The 20913-nt window shown below is 38.7% G+C and overlaps 1 protein-coding gene across 1 annotated transcript in view; it reads left to right on the top strand.

Annotated features, from left to right (window-relative positions):
- The first annotated feature begins 3899 nt into the window (after nucleotides 1–3899).
- CDKAL1 (CDK5 regulatory subunit associated protein 1 like 1) overlaps nucleotides 3900–20913 on the top strand; it is a 621394-nt gene continuing 604380 nt past the window's right edge. Inside the window, exons 1-4 of the mRNA XM_036255396.1 lie at nucleotides 3900–3965; nucleotides 4766–4809; nucleotides 14853–15022; nucleotides 16157–16269. Coding sequence (XP_036111289.1) covers nucleotides 14853–15022; nucleotides 16157–16269 — 283 coding nt within the window. The 5' untranslated portion in view covers nucleotides 3900–3965; nucleotides 4766–4809. The remainder of the gene's footprint in view (nucleotides 3966–4765; nucleotides 4810–14852; nucleotides 15023–16156; nucleotides 16270–20913) is intronic.

The raw sequence follows: 20913 nt of genomic DNA, 5'->3' as shown, positions 1-20913 counted from the left end.
GCTAAATGGTTGAGTGTCGACCCATACACCAAGAGGTTGCCTGTTTGATTCCCAGTCAGGACACATGCCCAGGTTGTGGGCTAAATCCCCAGTGGGGGGCATTCAGGAGGCAGCCAATCAATGTTCTCTCTCATCTCTCCCTACCTCTCTAAAATCAGTAAAGAAAAAAACATTAAAAAAAAATCTATAAACAGAATTTGGTATAAACATACAATGGAATATTATTCAGCCTTAAAAAGGAAATTCTGACATGCTGCAATATGAATGAACCTTGACGATAGTATGCTGAGTGAAAAAAAATGAAAAAGGATAAATATGGGGTTGGGCAAAAGTAGGTTTACAGTTGTTCGTATGTAAAATAATGCAACAATTACTACATAATAATACAAGAATAAGCTCTGTGTTTTGCATACTCACATCTGAAAACCTACTTTTGCCCACTCCTGTATTGTATGAGGTGCCTAGAATGTCAAATTCATACAGACAGAAAATAGAATGGTGGTTGCCGGAGGCTGGGGGAGAGGGAAAGGGGAGTTGTATGATGAGTACGGAGTTTCAGTTTTGGAGGTGGAAATGTTCTGGAGATGAATGGTGGTGATGGCAGCACAAAAGAACGTAAAGTGCTCAATGCTACTAAACCATATAGTTTAGAAATGCTTAAAATGGTAAATTTCATGTTATGTATATCTTACCACAATAAAAACACAAATTTAAAATGCAAACATTCATATAAGGGAAAATTAAAGTTCAACACTACAATGTAATAGATAAATCAGTAAGTTATAAATTATCAAATGTCATTTTAACTTTATTAATAAAATGTATCCATTTATTTTTTGATAATAATACATTTGCATAGTACAAAAATAAAAGGTTGTCTTTTCCTAGAGACAACCCCATTTACCAGTTACTTATATATTCTACTAGAGATACTATCTAGTTACCTATCTATCAATCTATCTTCCAATAACTATATTTGTACACTGTATACACAACTTTCTTTTTCCAGTTAAGAATGTCTTATACAGCACATTAAATACAACCTTGTTCTTTTATAAGAGCTGTATAGTACATACCATAAATATATTTAACCAATCCCCTAGTGAGAAGCCAGAGAAGTTTTCCTGTCTTGCTATTTCAAGTTGTTTCAAAGAATAATCTAGCACATATGTAATTTTGTTAATTGTGAGCATTTTTGTAATACAAATTCCTGGAGGGAGGCTTTTCAAATTATTCAGATTGTAAATCCCTAACTAGACAGATTTCACCAGAGGTATTGGTATTAGTCACTTTATCAAAAAACTTGGAAACATCTTTGTATAATTTTCTTTGGCACCTATCAATCACTGTCTTGTTAATTTGATCTCTTCAGTATCTCATCTGTCCTCCCTTCCCATTTCCCATTTCTTATAGCCAACAACTCAATTTAGGCTTTCAGTATTTCTTCACATCTGAAGTGTCCTCAACCCAGCCTCCTGAGAGAAGAATTTGCTCAGATGCTTTCATGCTACCTAATACATCCAGAATTAGGTCTAATGCCTCTATTTTAGCCAGCAAGGCTCATCTTAATTGGATCCTTGCACTTTCCCTCTCTAGCCTTCTCTACCATTACCCGACTTTATTCTTTTTCTTTTTGGATGTATAATAGTTTACAAATTCAGGCCTCCACAAATTTGCTCTTACTGTCTTTCCAACCTGCAATACCTTCATCGATTTCCCTTTCTTCACCAATGTGGGAGGTCTTGACCTTTAATATTTTACTTATTTTAAAAATTTATTTGTTTGTTTGTTTGTTTGTTTACTTATTTTCCTCACCTGAGGACATTTTTCCATTTTTTGTTCAGATAGAGTGGGAGGAAGAGAGAGGAAGAGAGAGAGAGAAACATGGATGTGAAAGGGACACACCATGTGGTTGCCACCCACATGACCCCAACGGGGAGGGGACAACCGAGGTACCTGCCCTTGGAGGAACTGAACCAGGTCTCTCTGGAGTCTTGACCTTTTTATGCAAGAGGAGGAACCTTCTCTTTGTGATCCACAGGTCTGCATTCATCTTCCATGGTGATTGCTATTCTCTACTGAAACTATTTTCTTTTTCTATTTTTTTGGAAACTATTTTCTTAAAGTAGGCTGAAATAGTGGTGAGAGTGGCCTTTTTTCTTTCTAGCTCTAGCATCCAGCACAGTGTTTGAAGTCATGTGGTATGCCCTCAATAACATTTCTTTAATTGAATTTAACTAGATCGTGGGGGAAAGGGGAGGAGTCTTTCGTTCATTCATATGTTTATCGAGTGGCTATTAGTGGCAAGATTATGTACTAGGCAGTGGGATTAGAACCAAGCAGATAACCTAGGGCTTACTTTTAGCCTAGTGAAAGAGAGTGGGCAACAAAAACATACGATTATAATTCAGTGGGTGAGGACTGCAGTGGATCCCAGGTCACAGTTCAGATTCTTTTATGGATATGGATGAGCAAAGGGTCGCATTTTAATTTGAGGGAACTGCACTAGGAAACAGCATTTATAAAGTAAGGCTATTGCTCCAAAGCACTGGGAAACCAAGAATTAGACACAAAGCTCAAGATTTCTAACTTTCTGTTTATGGTTCATGGCCTCCACATTTTATTTTTTATATTTTATTTAATTTTTTTCTTTATTGCTTTTTTTTAGAGAGAGGGGAAGGAAGAAGGAAAGAGAGAAACATTGATGAGAGAGAACATCGATTCGCCGCCTCCTGCATGCCCCCCACTGGGGATCAGACCCACAACCTGGGCATGTGTCCTGACCGTAAATCGAGCCTGCGACCTCTTGGTGCATGGGTTGACCCTCAACCACTGGCCGCGCGGCCTCCACATTGTATTGACTTATATTTATTATTATTATTATTATTATTATTATTTTGGTACGTGCCCCGAACAGGGACCGAACCCGGGACTCTCTGGTCCACAGGCCAATGCTCTAACTGCTGAGCCAAACCGGCCAAGGCGGGCCTCCACATTTTAAAGTAGAGATGATCTTCTGGGGAACAGAAGGTCACATACAGTGTCTGGGGGGAAAGAATAATAAAGTGAGACATAATAATGTAATAATGTTAGACAACCAGGTCAGAATCAGTGTACTCCATGAAAGTTCTCTTTCTCTGCTCAGCTGCCTTCTAAGCATTCATAAAAACTTGCTTGGTGTTAAATGACCTATATTAAATTTAATCCATCAGCCCAGCCCGTGTGGCTCGGTTGTTGAGACGGCTGAGCATCTACCTACCCATGCACCAAGGTTCAATTCCTGGTCGGGGCTCGCGCCTGGTTGCAAGCTCGGTCCCCAGTAGGGGGCGTGCAGGAGGCCATCGACTGATGTTTGCTGTTTCTCTCTCTCCTTTCCTCTCTCTAAAAATCAATAAAAACATATATTAAAAAATAATCTACCAATTGTTCTTTTTCTGTCCTTTCCTACTGTCTCCCCTAATATGACCTTTCCCCCCCACAAAAGGTTGAATAAGCTAGAGAACGTAATGAAAAGAGCAGTTCCTCTGGGAGTCAGTCGGGAAGAATTGGATTCATCACAGAGGGCAGTCATTACTAGGGGAGTAACTATGGACAAGTGCTTAAACTTCCGGTTTCCTCTTTTGTAAAATAAGGTCTAATAATAAATAAGTCGGGAGATGTTTATGCAAAGCCCTTACCTTAACACAGTGACTGACACATAGTAAGAACTTAGAAGTGAGCTATTCAGCGATCCTAGGAACCCGATGCTGCGGGGGTGTATTTTTGCTTCCGTAAACCAGAGGAAATGTAGGCGTAACCATTACCAAATTAAGGCAGAAGTCGCGCTCCGGCAATGATGAGGTTTGATCTCTCCGGGCCACCGTCTCCGGGCATGCGCAATTGAATGTGGCGGGACGCAGGTGTCATGGCGAGCTCCATCTGAAGTCTGCGCGCATCCGGAGAGCGGCGAGTCTCCCTTTGGACTGGTTTGTTATTTCGCGACTATTGGGTAAGGGTAGTGGGTGGGTCCGTGTGGGGCAGAGGGTGGCCGGAGCTCTTTTTATCACGGAGTCTTGTTTCCCCAATTTCAGCCTTTCTCGGGCTTTGATGGTTTGTTTCGCAGTTAAAAGGGGACTTGCCAGCTGGGATGGGGGAACAGGGAGGCTGGTAGCGCTGGCAAAAGTGAGGACAGGGTCGTTGACCTCAGGTGCTGCAGGGCTATCGGGAGTATTTAAGGGATCTGGTTCTTCGTTGCCAAGATTCACTTCATCGTTAGTCATTTTCATCGTTAGTGATTTTGCGGGACCGGAGGAGGCTGTCGCAGTTACTTAGCTTTCACAGAGCTGATCTCATTAAGAATTTAAACTGAAGGTAGCCGTCAGAGTAGGTGTCTTGTGTTTTCACTTTTCTGTCTCGTGTACTTGTAAAATCAACCTCAGAGTATTGGGCGACACGTGTCTCTCGGATGGAAGGTGATCTGGATGCTTGTACTTAATCGCCTTGTTCCTGTTTTGCAGTTGTTGGTATCACTTGAATCATGCAGGTGTGTTCTAGTGCTGGATGGTATTTATTACTATGGCCAGACGCTGGATTTCAGTCAGCGCAGATGTTAGCACACCTGCCTAGTCAGTAAGAAGTTGGAAGTAGTATGGAGCATACTTAACCTTGCTTTATAAGACAGTCTTTTATGGAGGGTAATCCCTTTCAGGTAATTTTAAAGAGTCCTTACTGTGGTTTTATGAACTTGTTGTGAGCTTCCTTTTTCTAATCAATTTTTATTTTCCAGACTCATCTTTCAAGAGGATTTGAGACTGATTGCTGATAATCAAGGTACTCATTTATTTTAAACCGTTTACGTTTGAATGACACGGTACACATGATGTGCAAAAAGATAGCCCTAGTTCTTAGTAATTTTGTCACCATCATTGTGTGGGAATGCTATGATTGCCATGTCACTAAATGCAAGAAACATTGTTATTTATTTTACTTAACCTTTCATCTACAGTAAGTTGCACTGACTGTGTCCACTTCTTTGACATGCTTTCTGCCTTTGCCTTCTATGACCAACTGATTTGCTCCTTTTCTGGTGGTTGCTTCTTGGTTTCCATTAAAAGCTGGTTCTCTCCTATTTGACAGTGAAATTTGGAGTTTCTCAAGACGTGGTCCTGTACCTTTTTCTCTTTTCTGTTCTCTTTCTCTGGGTGTTCTAATCCACAGTTTGTTTGTTTTTTATTCTAGTGGGTGTAAAGGGATATCTCATGGTTTTGATTTGTATTTTACTGATAAGCTAATGATGTTGACATCTTCCCATGTGCTTATTGGCCATCTGTGTATCTTCATTGGAGAAATGTCTATTCAAATCCTTTCCCCATATTTTATACTGTGTTATTTGTTTTTCGGTTGCTGAATTGTGTTCTTTAAAAAAACTTATTTTGATACAAGACTTTTATCAGATGTGTGATTTGCAAATCTTTTCTCCCATTGTGTGGAGTTGTCTTTTCACTCTCTTGATGGTATCCCTTGAAATATAAAAGTCTTTATTTTGATGAAGTCCAGTCTGTCTTTTTTTCTCTTGTTGCTTCTTTTGGTGTCGTAACTAAGAAACCAGTGCCTAATCTAACGTCATGAAGATTCATGCCTGTGTTGTCTTCTAAGAGATTTATAGTATTAGCTTTCAAATTTAGGTTTGTGATCCATTTGAATTAATTTTTGTATATGATATGAGGTAGAAATCCAACTTCGTTCTTTGCACGTGGCTGTCCAGTACCATTTGTTGGAAAGAGTATTCTTTTCCCCATTGAATTTTCTTGGCATCCTTGTTGAAAATCAGCCGACTAGGTTGTGTGTGTGTGTGTGTATTTAAATCCCCACCTGAGGACATGCTTACTGATTTTAGAGAGAGGGGAAGGGAAAGAGAAACATCCATGTGAGAGAGAAACATCCATGGGCCGCCTTCTTGTATCCACCCCTACCAGGTGATTGAACTCAAAACCCAGGTATGTGCCCTGACTGGGAATCGAACCCACAACATTTTGCTGTACAGGACAGTGATGCTTCAACCAACTGAGCCACACTGGCCAGGGCTATGTAATGTGTTTTTGAGAAGCATGCTAGCTGATTTTTATGAAATAATAACTCTAGGACAGTGATTTCTCAAACTCTAGTGTACATCAAAATCATCTGGAATGCTTTCTTGTTAAAGCTTGCTGGGCTTTACTCAGAATATCTGGTTCATTAGGTCTATAGTAGGGCCCAAGACTTTTCCCTTCTAACTAGTCTCCCAGTGATTTTGATTGTGCTGGTCTGGGAACCACAGTATAACTACAACTGGTGTAGAACTTTGTTTCATCACTGTGACTACACACATGGGAATTATTGGAAAGTTTAAAAAAATATTGATGTCCAGACTCTGTTCTATAGATTGATTCAGCTGATATGGGGCTTAATTGTTTATACGTTTCAAAAGCTCCTCAGGTGAATACAATGAACACTCAAGTTTGAGAACTTCTGCTGCAGGAGAATAGTGGTTCTCAATCAAGGTGTTTAGTGGAATCACCTGGGCAAGTTTTACGTTCACATCCCTAAGTTCCACTTCTGGAGATTCTAGTTCAGAATGGGACTTGGGTAGTTGATATTATAAAAACTCTTCTAATAAATCACCTATATATGTTACAGTACTGTAGGATGTTGTATTCTCTCTTGTGTTTAAAAAAACTTTTTTAAGGTAGCAAACCATACAGATATCTAGGGGATGATATTCCAGGCAGAAGAGGAGCAATTGTGAAGGCCCTTGAGTCAGAAACTAGTTTGGCATACTCAGAGAATATCTAAAAGGTTAGTGTAGTTGGTACAGAGTGGGAGGTGACAGAGGGAATAGCTAGGGGCCATACTCTGTTAAACTGGGCAGAATACAGTAAAAAATATTTATTGAGGAAGTGTAATATGCTAGATGTAGTTCTAGGCTTCCCCTGGGCTAAAACAGTGAACAAAGCACACAGAACCTTTACCCTCACAGAGTATATTCTAGTAGAAAGAGATAGACAGTAACAAAGTAATGACAATATTTAGGCAGGTAATGAAGTGTTATGGTCTGAAAACAAGGTGAGGAACAGGGATAGGAAGTTTATGTATATGTGGTGAGGTATGGGAGTTGCTCAGAAAGTTCTCCCTGGTGACATTTGAACAGTCCCGAAGGGCTTGAGAACGTTCCAGGCAAGAATATAATCCTGAGATGAGGGTGTCCCTGGTAGGTATGAACTGGCAAGGAGGCCCATGTGGCTGCGTGGAGTGATGGCGAGAGTGGCAGGCAGTAAGGTCAGAGAGGTAACAGGAAGCTGATTACATATGTCCTTGTAGATCTGTGTAGTGATTTTGGCTTTTTATTCTGAGGTGGAAGACATTAGAAGGTTTTGAAGGAATCTCTGACTTCTATGCTTAAATATCCTTTGGGAATTAAGTGTAGAAGCAGGGAGACTAACTCAATAATCTAGGCAAGAGTTATTGGTTTGGACCAAGAATATAACAGTGGGTAGGGTGAAAAATAGATTCTGAATATATTTTGAAGACAGAGCCAACAGGGTTTTGTTGGTGCTTTGGATTAGGGAGAGAATTCCAGGATTTTTAGAATTCTGAGCAGGTAGAAGATTGGGATTGCCCTTAAATGAGATGGGGAACGTTGTAGAAGGGTCTGGTATAGTGTTTGGTGGTGGTTGTGTGTGGGGAAAGATGGGGAGAAGATTTAGAGTTCTCCTTTTGATGTTTTAAGTTTGAAATAACTATTAAGGGTGTTGAATAGGCAGTTGGACGTGTGAGTCTGAAGTTCAGGAGAGGATTGGGACCAGTTATATAAGCATATAGTTGATATTGCAAAGCCACAGGATCAGATGAGCACAGGGTATGTCTGTGTAGTAGAGAAGTCCTGTAACAGAACCATGGGACCATTTCAGTGGTGAGAAGTTGAGAGAAGAGGAGGAAAGGAGCCCTTGAGAGCAGTTAATGAGGTAGAAGGAGAGTGTGGTGTCCTACAGATGAGGTCATATAAGGTGACTGAGAATTGATCACTGTATATACTGTTGGGAAGTCACTGAAATTATTACAGGCAATTTTGCTGGAGTGGGGATGGGGGTGGTGAAAGCCTGGTTTATTAGAGAATGGGAGGGGAAAATTGGAGATTGTAAATATAGATAGCTCTTGCAAGGAGTTTCCCTTTTTTTTTTTTTCCCTAGGAGTTTCCCTTTAAAGAAGAGAAATGTGATGGAGACAGTAAATGGAGGAAATGGGATCAAGATAAGGCTATTGTTTTTCAAATGGGAGAAATAGTAGTATGTTTATATCCTGATAATAATGATTGAGTGGGGAGACAATTAGTGAAGATGCAGGAAAGGGAGCCTTGCTGGAAATTTTTGCTTGAGTAGGTCAGAGTACAAGGATTGTTCTTAGGGAGGTGGACAGTTATTCATAGTAACAGACTGGTAAGCTGAGTACATGGGCAAAGAACAACTACTGGGTAAACGAAGGAAGTCATCCATCTGTACAGAATGTGAGAGGGCGTCTGAGGTCAGCTTCATTCAAGTTGTTTTCAATACCATCTTTTTAGCCTTATAAGAGATGATCTGTGAGAAATTAATTTTCAGAAAATTTCTAAGATAAATGAGTTTGTGTCTTTTTAAAAAAAATAATGTTTTTAGTGATTTTTTAGAGAGACATAGAAACATTGATGTGAGAGAGAAACATCGATTGGCTGCCTCCTGCACGCTTTCTGCTGGGGATCAAGCCTGCAACCTCAGGCATGTTCCCTGACCTGGAATGGAACCGGGACCACTCAGTCCCTGGAATGACACTCAATCACTGAGCCATACTGGCCGAGAGAGTTTTTTTTTTCACTGCATGAAGTTCTTCATAGTCTTTGCTCTACTAATGCATGCTGGGAATCTATAAGGAGGCAGAATTTTCTAAATTAATTTGACCACAGAACCGTTTTCTCACTTATAATTAATATCTCAAATAGATAGAACCAATTTGAGAAAGACTAACTTAATTCATTTCACCGTACCTCGTTTGCTGAGTTGGTCAGGGTTCTTGTTTGCAAGAGCGGAAAACCTAACTCAAACTAATTTAAACCACAAAAGAAATGTGTTGGTTCACATGACTGGGCAGAGTGAGGCAGCATTGGGCTTCAGGCATTGGTGGGATCCAGGTGCTCAAATAATGTCAGTATGGCTCTTTATCTGGCCAGCTCTATTAGTCTTCATTCCTTAGGTACTCTTCTGCCCTGTGACTGGCAGATGGTCTCCATCATCATCAAATTGACATCCTCCCACCTTAGACACCTAGGTGAAAAGAGAAGCCATCTCATCTGTTAGCTCTGACACAGAAGCCCTCGGGATGATTCTGATTGGCTGGGCTTGTCATAGCCAACCCCGAACCCAATCACTGTGGCCAGGAGGATGGGTTACTGTGGGAGGCTTGGGTCATGTGCCCCATTCCTGTGTCTAGGGAAGGAGGAGGCCTGTGATTGACAGTCCCTCCATGACTATGTGGTATGTATGTTAACTATAATTTAGCAAGTCCTTGATTGATTGCCATTTGGGGTTATTTGTAATCTTCTGTTCTTACTAACAATGTAAAGCTAGCTGAGTTTTGAACACAGGCTTGTCTGATTTGCAGGGCATAATTTGTCATAATTGTATAGAGTAGTATATTACATTATAGGGCACAAAATGAGCCTGGCTAGAAGCCACTCTTAATTAAAAGTTTTTAATGGAAAGATGAGAATTTGGCAAAGGAAGAGAAGGAAAATTCACCAGAAAGGCTGAGATCAGAGGAGAGTATAGGATTTTTTTTTTTTTTTTTTGGTACGTGCCCCTAGCAGGAACCGAACCCGGGACTCTTTGGTCCATAGGCCAATGTTCCAACTGCTGAGCCACACTGGCCAGGGCGAGTATAGGATTCTTACCAGTGGTTTGGGCAGCCCAAATGAGAACAGTGGTCTCTTGGTGTGCCGCACAGCGTGTGGGCTCGGGAATTCTTGCTGTACTTCCTCAGGTAAGTTAGCTTCTCTGTGCTTCAGACTGCTCTTCACAGTAAGGGTAATAACACTGCCTACCTTGTGGAGTTGTGAGTGGTTAATGAGGTGACTCTGAGTACTTGCTTCATGTCTGGGCATTGTATTGGTAGTATATCTTTTTTTTCTGAGATAGTTTTTTCTTTAATTTTTTTATTTTAACATAGTTGTAGATTCACTTACAGTTATAAATATTATGTGGAGATGGTGTACACTTTACCCAGTTTCTCCCAGTGGTAATGTCTTGCAAAGCTATAATACAGTATCACAAACAGGATACTGACATTTATATAGTCAGAATGTAGAACAGTTCCATCACCACACAGATCTCTTATGTTGTCCTTTCATAGTCACATTCATTTTCCTCCCACCTATCCAATCCCTAATCCCTGGCAACCACTACGTATTTGTTCTCCATTTCTATAATTTTATTTCAAACTCAAGTGTGGTACATAAATGTAATCATATAGTATATGACCTTTTGGGATTGACTGACTGTGTTCACTTAGCATAATTCTTTGGAGATTCATTCAAATTGTTGCATGTATCAACAATACATTCTTTTTTATTGCTGAATATTATTCTATGGTATGGATGTACCACAGTTTGTTTAACTATACAACCCATCGAAGGACAACTGGGTTGTTTCCAGGTGTTGGCTGTTACAAAGAAGGCTACTATAAACATTTGTGTTCAGGTTTTTGAGTGATTATAAGTCTTTAGATTTCTTGGATTAAGCCCTCAGAAATATAATTGCCAGTTTGCATTGTAGTTGCTTGATTCATTTTTTTTTTGTTTTGTATTGTTTTTAATCCTCACCTGAGGAAATTTTTCTGTTTCTCTTCAGATAGAGTGGGAGGGAGGGAGAGGGAGAGAGGGAGAGAGTGACAGAGAGAGAAACATCAATGTGAGAGAGACACATCGACTGGTCCCTTCCCACACGACCCCAACCAGGACTGGGGATGAACCGCAACCGAGGTACGTGCCCTTGACCAGAATTGAACTTGTGACTCATTGGTCTGCAGGCCAACGCTCTAACTGCTGAATCAAACCGGCTAGGGCCATGATTAATTTTTATAAAAGAAAATACCTAATTTTTTTTTTCACACAACTAGACCATTTTATATTCCCGTCAGGACTGTGTGAGTGATTCAGTTTCTCTGCATACTTGCCAGCATTTAGTGTTCTCACTGTTTTTTATTTTAGCCATTCTGATAGCTGTGTAGTAATGTTGATTCTCTTTCATGTGCTTATTAGCCCTCTGTATATCTTCTTTTTTTTCTTTTTAAAACTATCTTTATTGTTTGTATTACAGATGTCACCCCCTCCCCCTCCATTGTCTCCCTCCTCCCACCTCCCTCCTGCCTTCCTCACACTATTATCTGTGTCCATTGGTTATGCATATATGCATATAAGTTCTTTGGTTTATCTCTTTCTGCCCTCCCTCCCCCTTCCCTTTGAGATTTATCAGTCTAACAGCCAATCTGTACTTCTAAATTCCTTCACCTTTTTCACCCATCCCCCGCAGCCCCCTCCCATTTTGCAACCAAAAAAAGTTCTCTGTATCTATAAGTCTGTTTCTGTTCTGCTTGCTCATTTTGTTTGTAGATTCAGTTGTTTAAAAACATTTTTTTTTCTTTATTGATTTTAGAGAGAGAGGAAGGGAGAGGGAGAGAGAGATAGAAACATCGATGAGAGAGAACATCGACTGGCCGCCTCCTGCATGCTCCCCACTGGGGATCGGGCCCACATACTGGGCATGTGTCCTGACTGGGAATCGAACTGGCAACCTCTTGGTGCATGGGTTGATCCTCAACCACTGAGCCACACTGGCTGGACTGTAGATTCAAGTGTTGATAGATATGTATTAATTGCCATTTTGTTGTTCATATTTTTGTTCTTCTTCTTCAAGGAGACCTGTCAACATTTCAGATAATACTGGTTTGGTGGTGATGAACTCCTTTAGCTTTTCTTGTCTGGGAAACTCTATATGTCCATTGATTCTAAATGATAGCTTTGCAGGATAGAGTAATATTGGTTGTAGGTTGTTGTTTTCCATCACTTTGAATATCTCTTGCCATTCCTTTCTGGCCTGCAAAGATTCTTTTGAGAAATCAGCTGACAGTCTTATGGGAGCTTCCTTGTAGGTAACTAACTGCTTTTCTCTTGCTGCTTTTAAGATTCTCTCTTAGTCTTTAATCTTTTGCATTTTGATGATGATGTGTCTTGGTGTGGACCTCTTTGGCTTCACCTTGTTTGGAACTCTCTGTGCTTTCTGGACTTGTATGTGTGTTTCCTTCGCCAAGTTAGGGAAGTTTCCTGTCATTATTTTTTCAAACAGGTTTTCAATTTCTTGCTCTCTCTCTTCTCCTTCTGGCACCCTCATGATGCGAATGTTGGTACACTTGAAGTTGTCCCAGAGGCTCCTTACACTATCTTCATTTTTTTGGATTCTTTGTTCTGACTGGATGTTTTTTGCTTTCTTACATTCCAAATCAATGGTTTGCTTAGCTTTATCTACTCCACTATTGATTCCCTGTAAATTATTCTTTATTTCATCAAACAACAAGTTGTTGGCGAGAGTGTGGAGATAAGGGGACTCTGGTACACTGCTGGTGGGAATGCAGACTGGTGCAGCCACTATGGAAAACACTATGGTATTACCTCAAAAAATTAAAAATTGAGTTGCCATTTGACCCAGTGATCCCACTTCTAAGAATATACCCTAAGAAGCCTGAAACACCAATCAGAAAGAATATATGTACCCCTGTGTTCATAGGAGCACTATTTACAATAGCTAAGATCTGGAAACAGCCCAAGTGTCCATCAGTAGATGAATGGATAAAAAGGCTGTGGTACATATACACAATGGTGTACTATGCAGCTATAAGAAAGAAAGATCTCTTATCCTTTGAGATGACGTGGAGGAACCTGGAAAATATTATCCTAAGTGAAACAAGCCAAGCAAAGAAAGACCAATACCACATGATCTCACTTATTTGTGGAATATAATGAACATAATAGTCTGAGGAATAGGGTAGACCCAGAGACATGGAAGTAGAATACAGACTGACAACCCTCAGAAGAAGGGGTTGTGGGGGGAGGGAAGATAAACCACAGAACTTATATGCATGTACGCATAACCAGTGGACACAGACAACAAAGCCGGGGATGGTATGGGGTGGATGGGGAGGAGAGTGTCAATGGGGGAAAAAAGGAGAAACATCTGTAACAAAAATAAAATAAATAAATAAAAAAAATTATTCTTTATTTTAGTTAGTGCATTGTTTATTTCTGACTGGTCCTTTTTTATGCTCTTGAGGTTCTCACTAAGTTCCTTGAAAATCTCTCTAAGTTCCTTGAGCATCCTTATAAACAGTGTTTTGAACTCTGCATCTGTTAGATTTCTTATCTCTGTTTCATTTAGTTCTTTTTCTGGAGTTTTGTTCTGTTCTTTTATTTGGGACATGTTTGTCTCCTCATTTTGGCTGCCTCCTTGTGTTTGTTTCTATGTATTAGGTAGAGTTGCTATGTTTCCTAGTCTTCTTAGAGTGGCCTATTGTCGTAGGTGTTGTGTAGGGTCCATTGGCACAGCCTCCCTGGTCACCCTAGCTGGGCCCTTGAGGTACACCCCTAGTGTGGACTGTACACCCTTCTGTTGTAATTGAGTCTTGATTGCTGTTGACATGTTAACGGGAAGGATTTACTCAGGCTGATCAGCTGCAAGGACTGGCTGTGCCCACTGACCACTGACCTCTGATACCTTGGAAGATCAGCTGTGTAGGGACCCAGCACACAGAGCAAGACTTACATCAGCAGGGCTCTGGTACCCACAGACTCTATTTCTTGAGTGTGTCACTTGTGGAGATGGTTAGGTGGTGGTACTTTGATGTGGTCCCAAGCTGTCCACTGGGTGTGCTGGCTTTGGGGCAAGGTCAGCCTCTACCTGTGTTCTACCCCGTGCTACCAGACATAAGCTACAAAGTGATCTGCCAGTGGCTGCTTCTTGTGGGCTTGGAGGTGCCCGGGCAAAGCCAAGCTGTGTACCCAAAGGTGGTTGTTCCTAGTGCCAAGCCTGGGGCCACTTAGTAAGAGGTATGGGGCTTGCTGTGGCCAGATGCTGCTTGTTTGAGAGAATTTAGGAAAATAATAGAGTTGCATCTTAATTGTCATATAATAATGTTATGTCTGATTGGTTAATTCTTGGTACCAGAAGTCCTTATATACAAGTGTAGGCACCTGATTTTTTAAAAAGTCACTTTGGAGCAAAAAGGGTAGGCAATTACTGTTGTTATTTTTTTTGTAAATCAATCAACACTATACCTATTTTTTTGTCAGATTGGCAAAAAATATATTTTTGGTGTGCCGCATAATTTTGTAATTAGTTTATGTGTGCCATAGCACTCTACTATCATCTGATACCTAGTTCATATTCTGATTTCCCTAGTTCCCCAAATGCCTTGCAGCTGGTTTGACAAATAAGATCTAAACAAGAACTTGAATTGCATTTAGTTGTTATACTGTTAATTTTCCTTTGATCTTGAATAGTTCCTCTCCCACTTTTTTCTCCATGATACTGATTTGTTGAAGACAGTTCCATTTGAACCTTGGAATGTCCCACTATCATTGGGGTTTGTCTTATTGTTTCCTTATGTCTCTTTATCATTGCATTTTCTGTAAGCAAAGTTAAATCTGAATTTTTTACAGGATTTAAGTTCAGCAAGGATATTTTATAGGTGATGCTATGTTAAACAGAATCTCTGATGGACTCATAAGCTTATATCATTTTTACCTTTTTTACGTGATGAAGATGCCTTCTGCATCCTGTGATACCCTACTGGATGACATAGAAGATATTGTGTCACAGCAAGATTCAAAGCCACAAGATAGGCATTTCGCAAGAAAGCACATTGTTCCAAAAGTTCGAAGACGAAATACCCAAAAACATTTGCGAGAGGAAGACAGTCCACCAAGTGATAGGTAAGTGTTAAGCTTTTTTTTAAAATTCAGTTTCATTCGAGTGGAGAAGCTGGTAGTACTAGTCTATGTGATATACCTAATGTCTCTTTTAAAAAAATCTTTGAACTTTTTGACAAGAAATATATAGGTTTATTTATTTCTTTATTTAAAAAAATTTTTTTTTCTATATTGATTGTAGAGAATGAGGAAGGGAAAAGAAGAGAGAGAGAAACGTTGATGAGTGAGAACATACATTGGCTGCCTCCTGCATGCCCCCCACTGGGGACTTGGCCCATAACCTGGGCATGTGCCCTGACCAGAAATCGAACCGGCGACCTCTTGGTGCATGGGTCGATGCTCAACCACTGAGCCACACTGGCCGGGGTAGATTTTTTATTTTATTTGAATGTTTTTTAATTTGGCAAAGTAATTTTGTATGTTCCTTGAAGGCAAGGCCTAGGACAGTATTGGGCATATAGATAGGACCCTCTCCCCCATCTCTTTGATATTACTGTATTTGGTATATAGTTTTGCATTACTTCCAAATTAAAATTTTTATTGGAATTCACGGTTCTTATGAGACAGTGGTGGTTTGGGCATTTGATTTTTCTTAGCAAATTTACAAATACTTGTGGTTCTGATAAAGGCATTGGGCACAAATGAATAATTGTGCCGTTTGCGTTATTAGATTTCTAGCCCCCAGTACACCTAGCCAGAAATGATTATGTATTTGTATAGTTTTAATATGCCAAATCTATGTATTTAGTAAATTGTTGGAAATTTTAGTATACTCAATTAGTTTTTTGGAACATTAAGCTTTTAAAATCTATAGACTTAAAATTTGCTTCTATTTTAAAAATGACTGAAGTTTATCAAATTTGTCCTGAACATGTCCTAAAGGTAATTTCTGTCTAATTATAAATTATTAGGGCAATCCAAGATGAAACTCCTTTTTTCCACCTAAACTATTATATTTTCGGACTCTACTTTTATGTATGAAATACTTTTAATAAATAACTTGTGAATAGGTTGCAGTGAAAAAAAAAAAAAATATATATATATATATAGCATAATATACCCAGAAATCCTCTAGTGCTTTTTATTTTTAAAATCCTTTAATAAGACTTACTCTTTTTTTTATTGATTATTTAATAGCACTATTCCAGGCATACAGAAAATTTGGATACGAACATGGGGTTGTTCTCATAATAATTCAGATGGAGAATATATGGCTGGACAACTAGCTGCTTATGGATATAAAATTACAGGTAATAAGATCTGTAATGTACTTTATTGATGAAATTTTTCAGAGCTAAGTTTTTTAGAGGTATGTATTTTAACTTCAGCAAATAAGGGATATTTTAGCATAACTTAATGATTTTTAAGGCAAACAAAAAGATTATTATATATTCATTGCCTACATAACTATGGATTTCATATTTTTAAAAAAGCTTTAAAAACTATTTTGATTTGTTTAGACTTACAGAAACGTAGTAAAAGTACTGAGTTCGCATCATATTCCTTCTCCCATCTTCTTCTAATGTTAACATCTTACATAATTATAGTATAATTAATGAACTAGGAAGTTAACATTAGTGCAGTACTGTTATCTAAACTACAGATCTTTTTTGATTTTTGCTAGTTTCCCCATTTATGTCCTTTTTCTCTTCCAGGATCCAATCTAGGATCTAACCTTCCATTTATTTGTAATGTCTCATTAGTCTCCTCCAATCTGTGACAGTCCTCAGTTTCTTCTTGTCTTTTATGCCCTTGAACTTCTGAAGAAAACTGATTAGTCATTTTGTAGAATGTCCCTCAACTTGGGTTTGTCTGATGTTTTGTCATGATTAGAATAAGGTTATATGTGCATTTTTGGCAAGAAGAGCACAGAAGCCATACTATATCATTCTCAGTGCATCATATCGGGGTTCATGATGTCAGTATATCTTATTACTAGTGTGCCAACCCTTGTCTGCCAGATTGCTCCACAGTGAAGTTAATATTTTTCTCATTGTAATGAGTAAATAACCCTCTTTCTCAGCCTTTTTGTCTACTAATTCTAGTGTCTGTCCATGGATCTTCTCTGCCGCAGTTATTACTGCAGTATTTCCTTAGTGATGATTTTTTGTTTTCTTTCATCCACATCCATTAATTGGAATTCTTGTGTAAGGAAGCTATTGTTTCTCATTTACTTATGTCAGTATGGACTCATGGATTTTTTTTTATTCTGTGAGAGTTAGTCTGGTACTATCATTACTTATTTTACTGCTTATTGTTTAAACTTTGATCATAGGACCTCATTCAGGCTGACTCCTGGGTTTTCTTAACATGCTCCCATTCTTTATTGAGCATTTTCTTATTTTCTGCACCTCAAGATATTCTATTCTCATATTTTTCCTTCCCCAGCCTTGGAAGCACCACTTTTCCAAGGAGCCCCGATCCCTTTCATTGGGATAATTATGTTTAGAAGTAGATCGAAGGTCTGGATGCTAGGTGTGCTCATTGTCACTGTGAAGCCGTGCTTCTGGGTCCTCTCCTGTGGACTGAGCTAAGAAATATGTGCATTGACGTCACATGCACACATCTATAGCTGTTACTGGATCTATCTGTATGTATATTAAATGGCACCATAATTTGAATTCTTTGTGACAGGCACTGGCCTAGTGCTTGCTTAGTTCTCATGATATGAGGAAATGTTGGTATCCCTACTTCACAAGTGAGAATGCAGCGATTGTGTCTTAAATTATACAGGCAGTGAATTCCCTGTCACCCCAAGATACTGCTCTTAACCACTCTTCCATACCTTGCAGTTGCCTTTGCATGTTTAATGGGCAAGTCCTAGCTTCAAGATAGCATGTGAGGATGGGGGAGGACTTGCTCCTTTCATAGCATTATTTTTTTTCATTAACTAAATTGACCATGTGTTATTAACTTTATTTTTTTGATAACTTATTTTTTAGACAGGAAAATTGGTCTTTTAAAAATAATTTAAAAAAATTTATTGATTTTTACACAGAGAGAAAAAGATTTATTGCTCCACTTATTCATTTATTGGTTGATTCTTGTATGTGCCCTGATGGGAAATCGAACTTGCAACCTTGGTGTATCGGGATGATGCTCTAATCAACTGGACTACCCTGCCAGGGTGCAAAATTTGTCGTAATACTTTTGTTTTTTAGGTAAAAGTACTCAACATATGTTTTAAGAATTACTTCTCTGTACTCATTAGTAATTTTTAGTATAATTTAGCTTGTGCTTGCCTTACATTCTTATGGTGCTAGTTTGAGTATTAAGAAAATATCCTTTAAGATAATTCCCTAATAGGAAATACAGTCAATAATATTGTAATAACTATGTATGGCACCAGGTGGATACTGGAAATATTGGGGGGAGGAAACACTTTGTAAAGTATATGACTATCTAATCACTACGCTGTACAAGTGAAACTGAGAAATAATATTGAATCTAAACTATTATTGAAAAATAAAATTAAAAAAAAGGTAATTTCCTAAAACATTAAAAAAAATCAGCTTGACTTTCCTTAGGTAATATTAATTATCTAACACTTTTAAATTTTTAGTTCATTAGCAGTTTGTGTTTGGTCTTATAACACTACTTTTGTATGTAAAATAATGGCCCTGATGTGTTTGCATAAGAATATTAAGCTTTGTTATGTACACCTAATTTTGGCTTCCTGTTTGGGAATAGTAGAAAGGGAGAATTAAGGAAGCAGTCACTTGAATATAGAATTAATTTTTCTTATTAATGTAGTATATTACTTTTATATTCTTTCATTACTTGTATAAATGTATATTAGTTTTATATGCTGTTGATTGTCCCCACTTTAGAAATGCATAGTCAGTTTTTAATTTTTAATTCCAGTCTGGCTTGCTGCAGGACCACTTTTCTCACTTGTCTAGGTGCTGTGGGCCCAGGAACATGAGCAACATTAGCTCTGTAAAACGTTAGGAAGGAAATCTCTACCGATTTTATATTTAGATTCAGTATAAGATATGAATGATTTCTGGATTACCTAGCCTAGTAATCTCTTTCATTATTGTGGAATAGTGGAAGTTAATAAAAATTTTATTGCTTAATAATTTGTAGTGTTTTTTAAGTCAAAATATAGACCTAAAATAATTTTCATTCAACTGCATGATTAAAATAGGTATAAAATATCAATTATGTATAATGTACACAGAGATTATTGAAAACAATATACAGAGAAATTCAAAATTAGCTCTCAATTACTAATAGTAGATATTTATACTATTTGAAGAAGAAAGATTATGTGGGCATATACTTGAAATTGCTGCTTTTAACTATGTGATACCAGGAATATAATTATCTTGTAGTAAAACCTCACAGAGGCTTATTCAGTGAGGACTTGTTAGGGCTTGTTCATTATCTCTTTTAAACCCTTCTTACTTTGAGGAAAAAGGTGGTTCATAACTTATAAAATAGTGCCTGCTTGCTTCTCATTTAAAAGAATGAAACCTACAGGACAAAAGGGGTCCATTCACCTGTGCATATCAAAGCCAGTCAAACATGGACAGGAATTTGCAGCAAAGAAAGTAGAGGTTTATTAGATGAGGAAATGGTGCCAAGCCCAGAGTCACAGGTAAGCTAGTGCTCAAAGACCTTGCTCCCGGTGGCTTCCAGTGGATGGGTTATATGGGGGGAAAATCAGTGATCATGGTGACTAAAAGACTGGGTGTCTTGGGCTGTACTGATTGGTTGGGACCATGATAGGGAGTAGTTGGTCCCTGTATCAGGTCTTGAGGTCTTCTGTCTGTTTTCATGAGGGTGTGCTCTGTAGAACCCTTCTGCATTCATTGGCTTGGAGCTGAAACACAACTGAGGTCAAGATGTTATCTTTAGCTTGACCAAGATTCTGTTTCTGTGGTCAACAGACCCGAGGTTTTGTTCTTAAGACAGTTTGATACTGCCTGGAACCCCCCTGTCCTGTGGGCTTAATGATTAAGGGAGTGGACATGCTAGGGAGAAGGGGGCAGGTGAGTCAGGGTGGCGGATGAGGCTAGTTTGAATCAACAGGAAAGAAAGGAAAAAAGGTCATATTAAAGAAATGAAGTTTCTGCACGGTTACACTACTGAGAAATGATGTCTTTTCCGTAAACTCAGAACAATTGAATCATGGATACATGTTTGCATGATACAGTTAGATTAGTATCATGGAAAGCAATTACACTGACCCTGTAGGTACAGTATGTCAATGTTAAGAAACATTCAAACCTTGAAATAATTTTTATGAGTTTGAGTCAAACTGACGATAATTGCCAGGAAACAAAATCTCAACGGATTGAGAAAATCCTCCAGAGAATGGCAGTTTTATATCTTATTTTATACATTGCAATAAAAAAAGAAGACATAAATTGGTTACATGAAATCCATTGGTGATAGATTAGGGAGGTGGCAAAAAGCAAAGCTTGGAAACCTCTGGGATTTGATAAAAAGTAAAATGATAGACACATACTTCTTTTACATACATGGGTGCAGGATAGTTAGCAGTCAACAATTAAATAATGAAGGGATTTATGGTTTCTGCTCTGATGTGTACCTGTTTTTTGAGGGCTCTGGGAGAAAAAATGACTTTGACATTCCCAAGGTATGTTGTAGTAGATGCAAAGAGATAACAGACAGGCTCAGTTAAGGTGAAAATTGACCCTTGCCAGGGAATATTCTAGCCTAGGACATGACTACCTGCCATAAACTACTTTTAGTTAAAAATTTTTAATTTCAGATGATCCTTTGTGGTTATTTTAGCTCTCTGAGTTGGTAAGGCGGCCACATAGGATTCCCCTGAGCTTGTCAGGTTTAGTATTTGGCCTCTTTTGGTCCACAAGTGGCATTTTAAAGAAATGTGTTTTGTTTATTTTATTACATATTTCTAA

This window comes from Molossus molossus, unplaced genomic scaffold, assembly GCF_014108415.1.
Source record: "Molossus molossus isolate mMolMol1 unplaced genomic scaffold, mMolMol1.p scaffold_m16_p_12, whole genome shotgun sequence".
Taxonomy (NCBI): Eukaryota; Metazoa; Chordata; class Mammalia; order Chiroptera; family Molossidae; genus Molossus; species Molossus molossus.
This window is presented reverse-complemented; position numbering and strand designations above follow the sequence as displayed.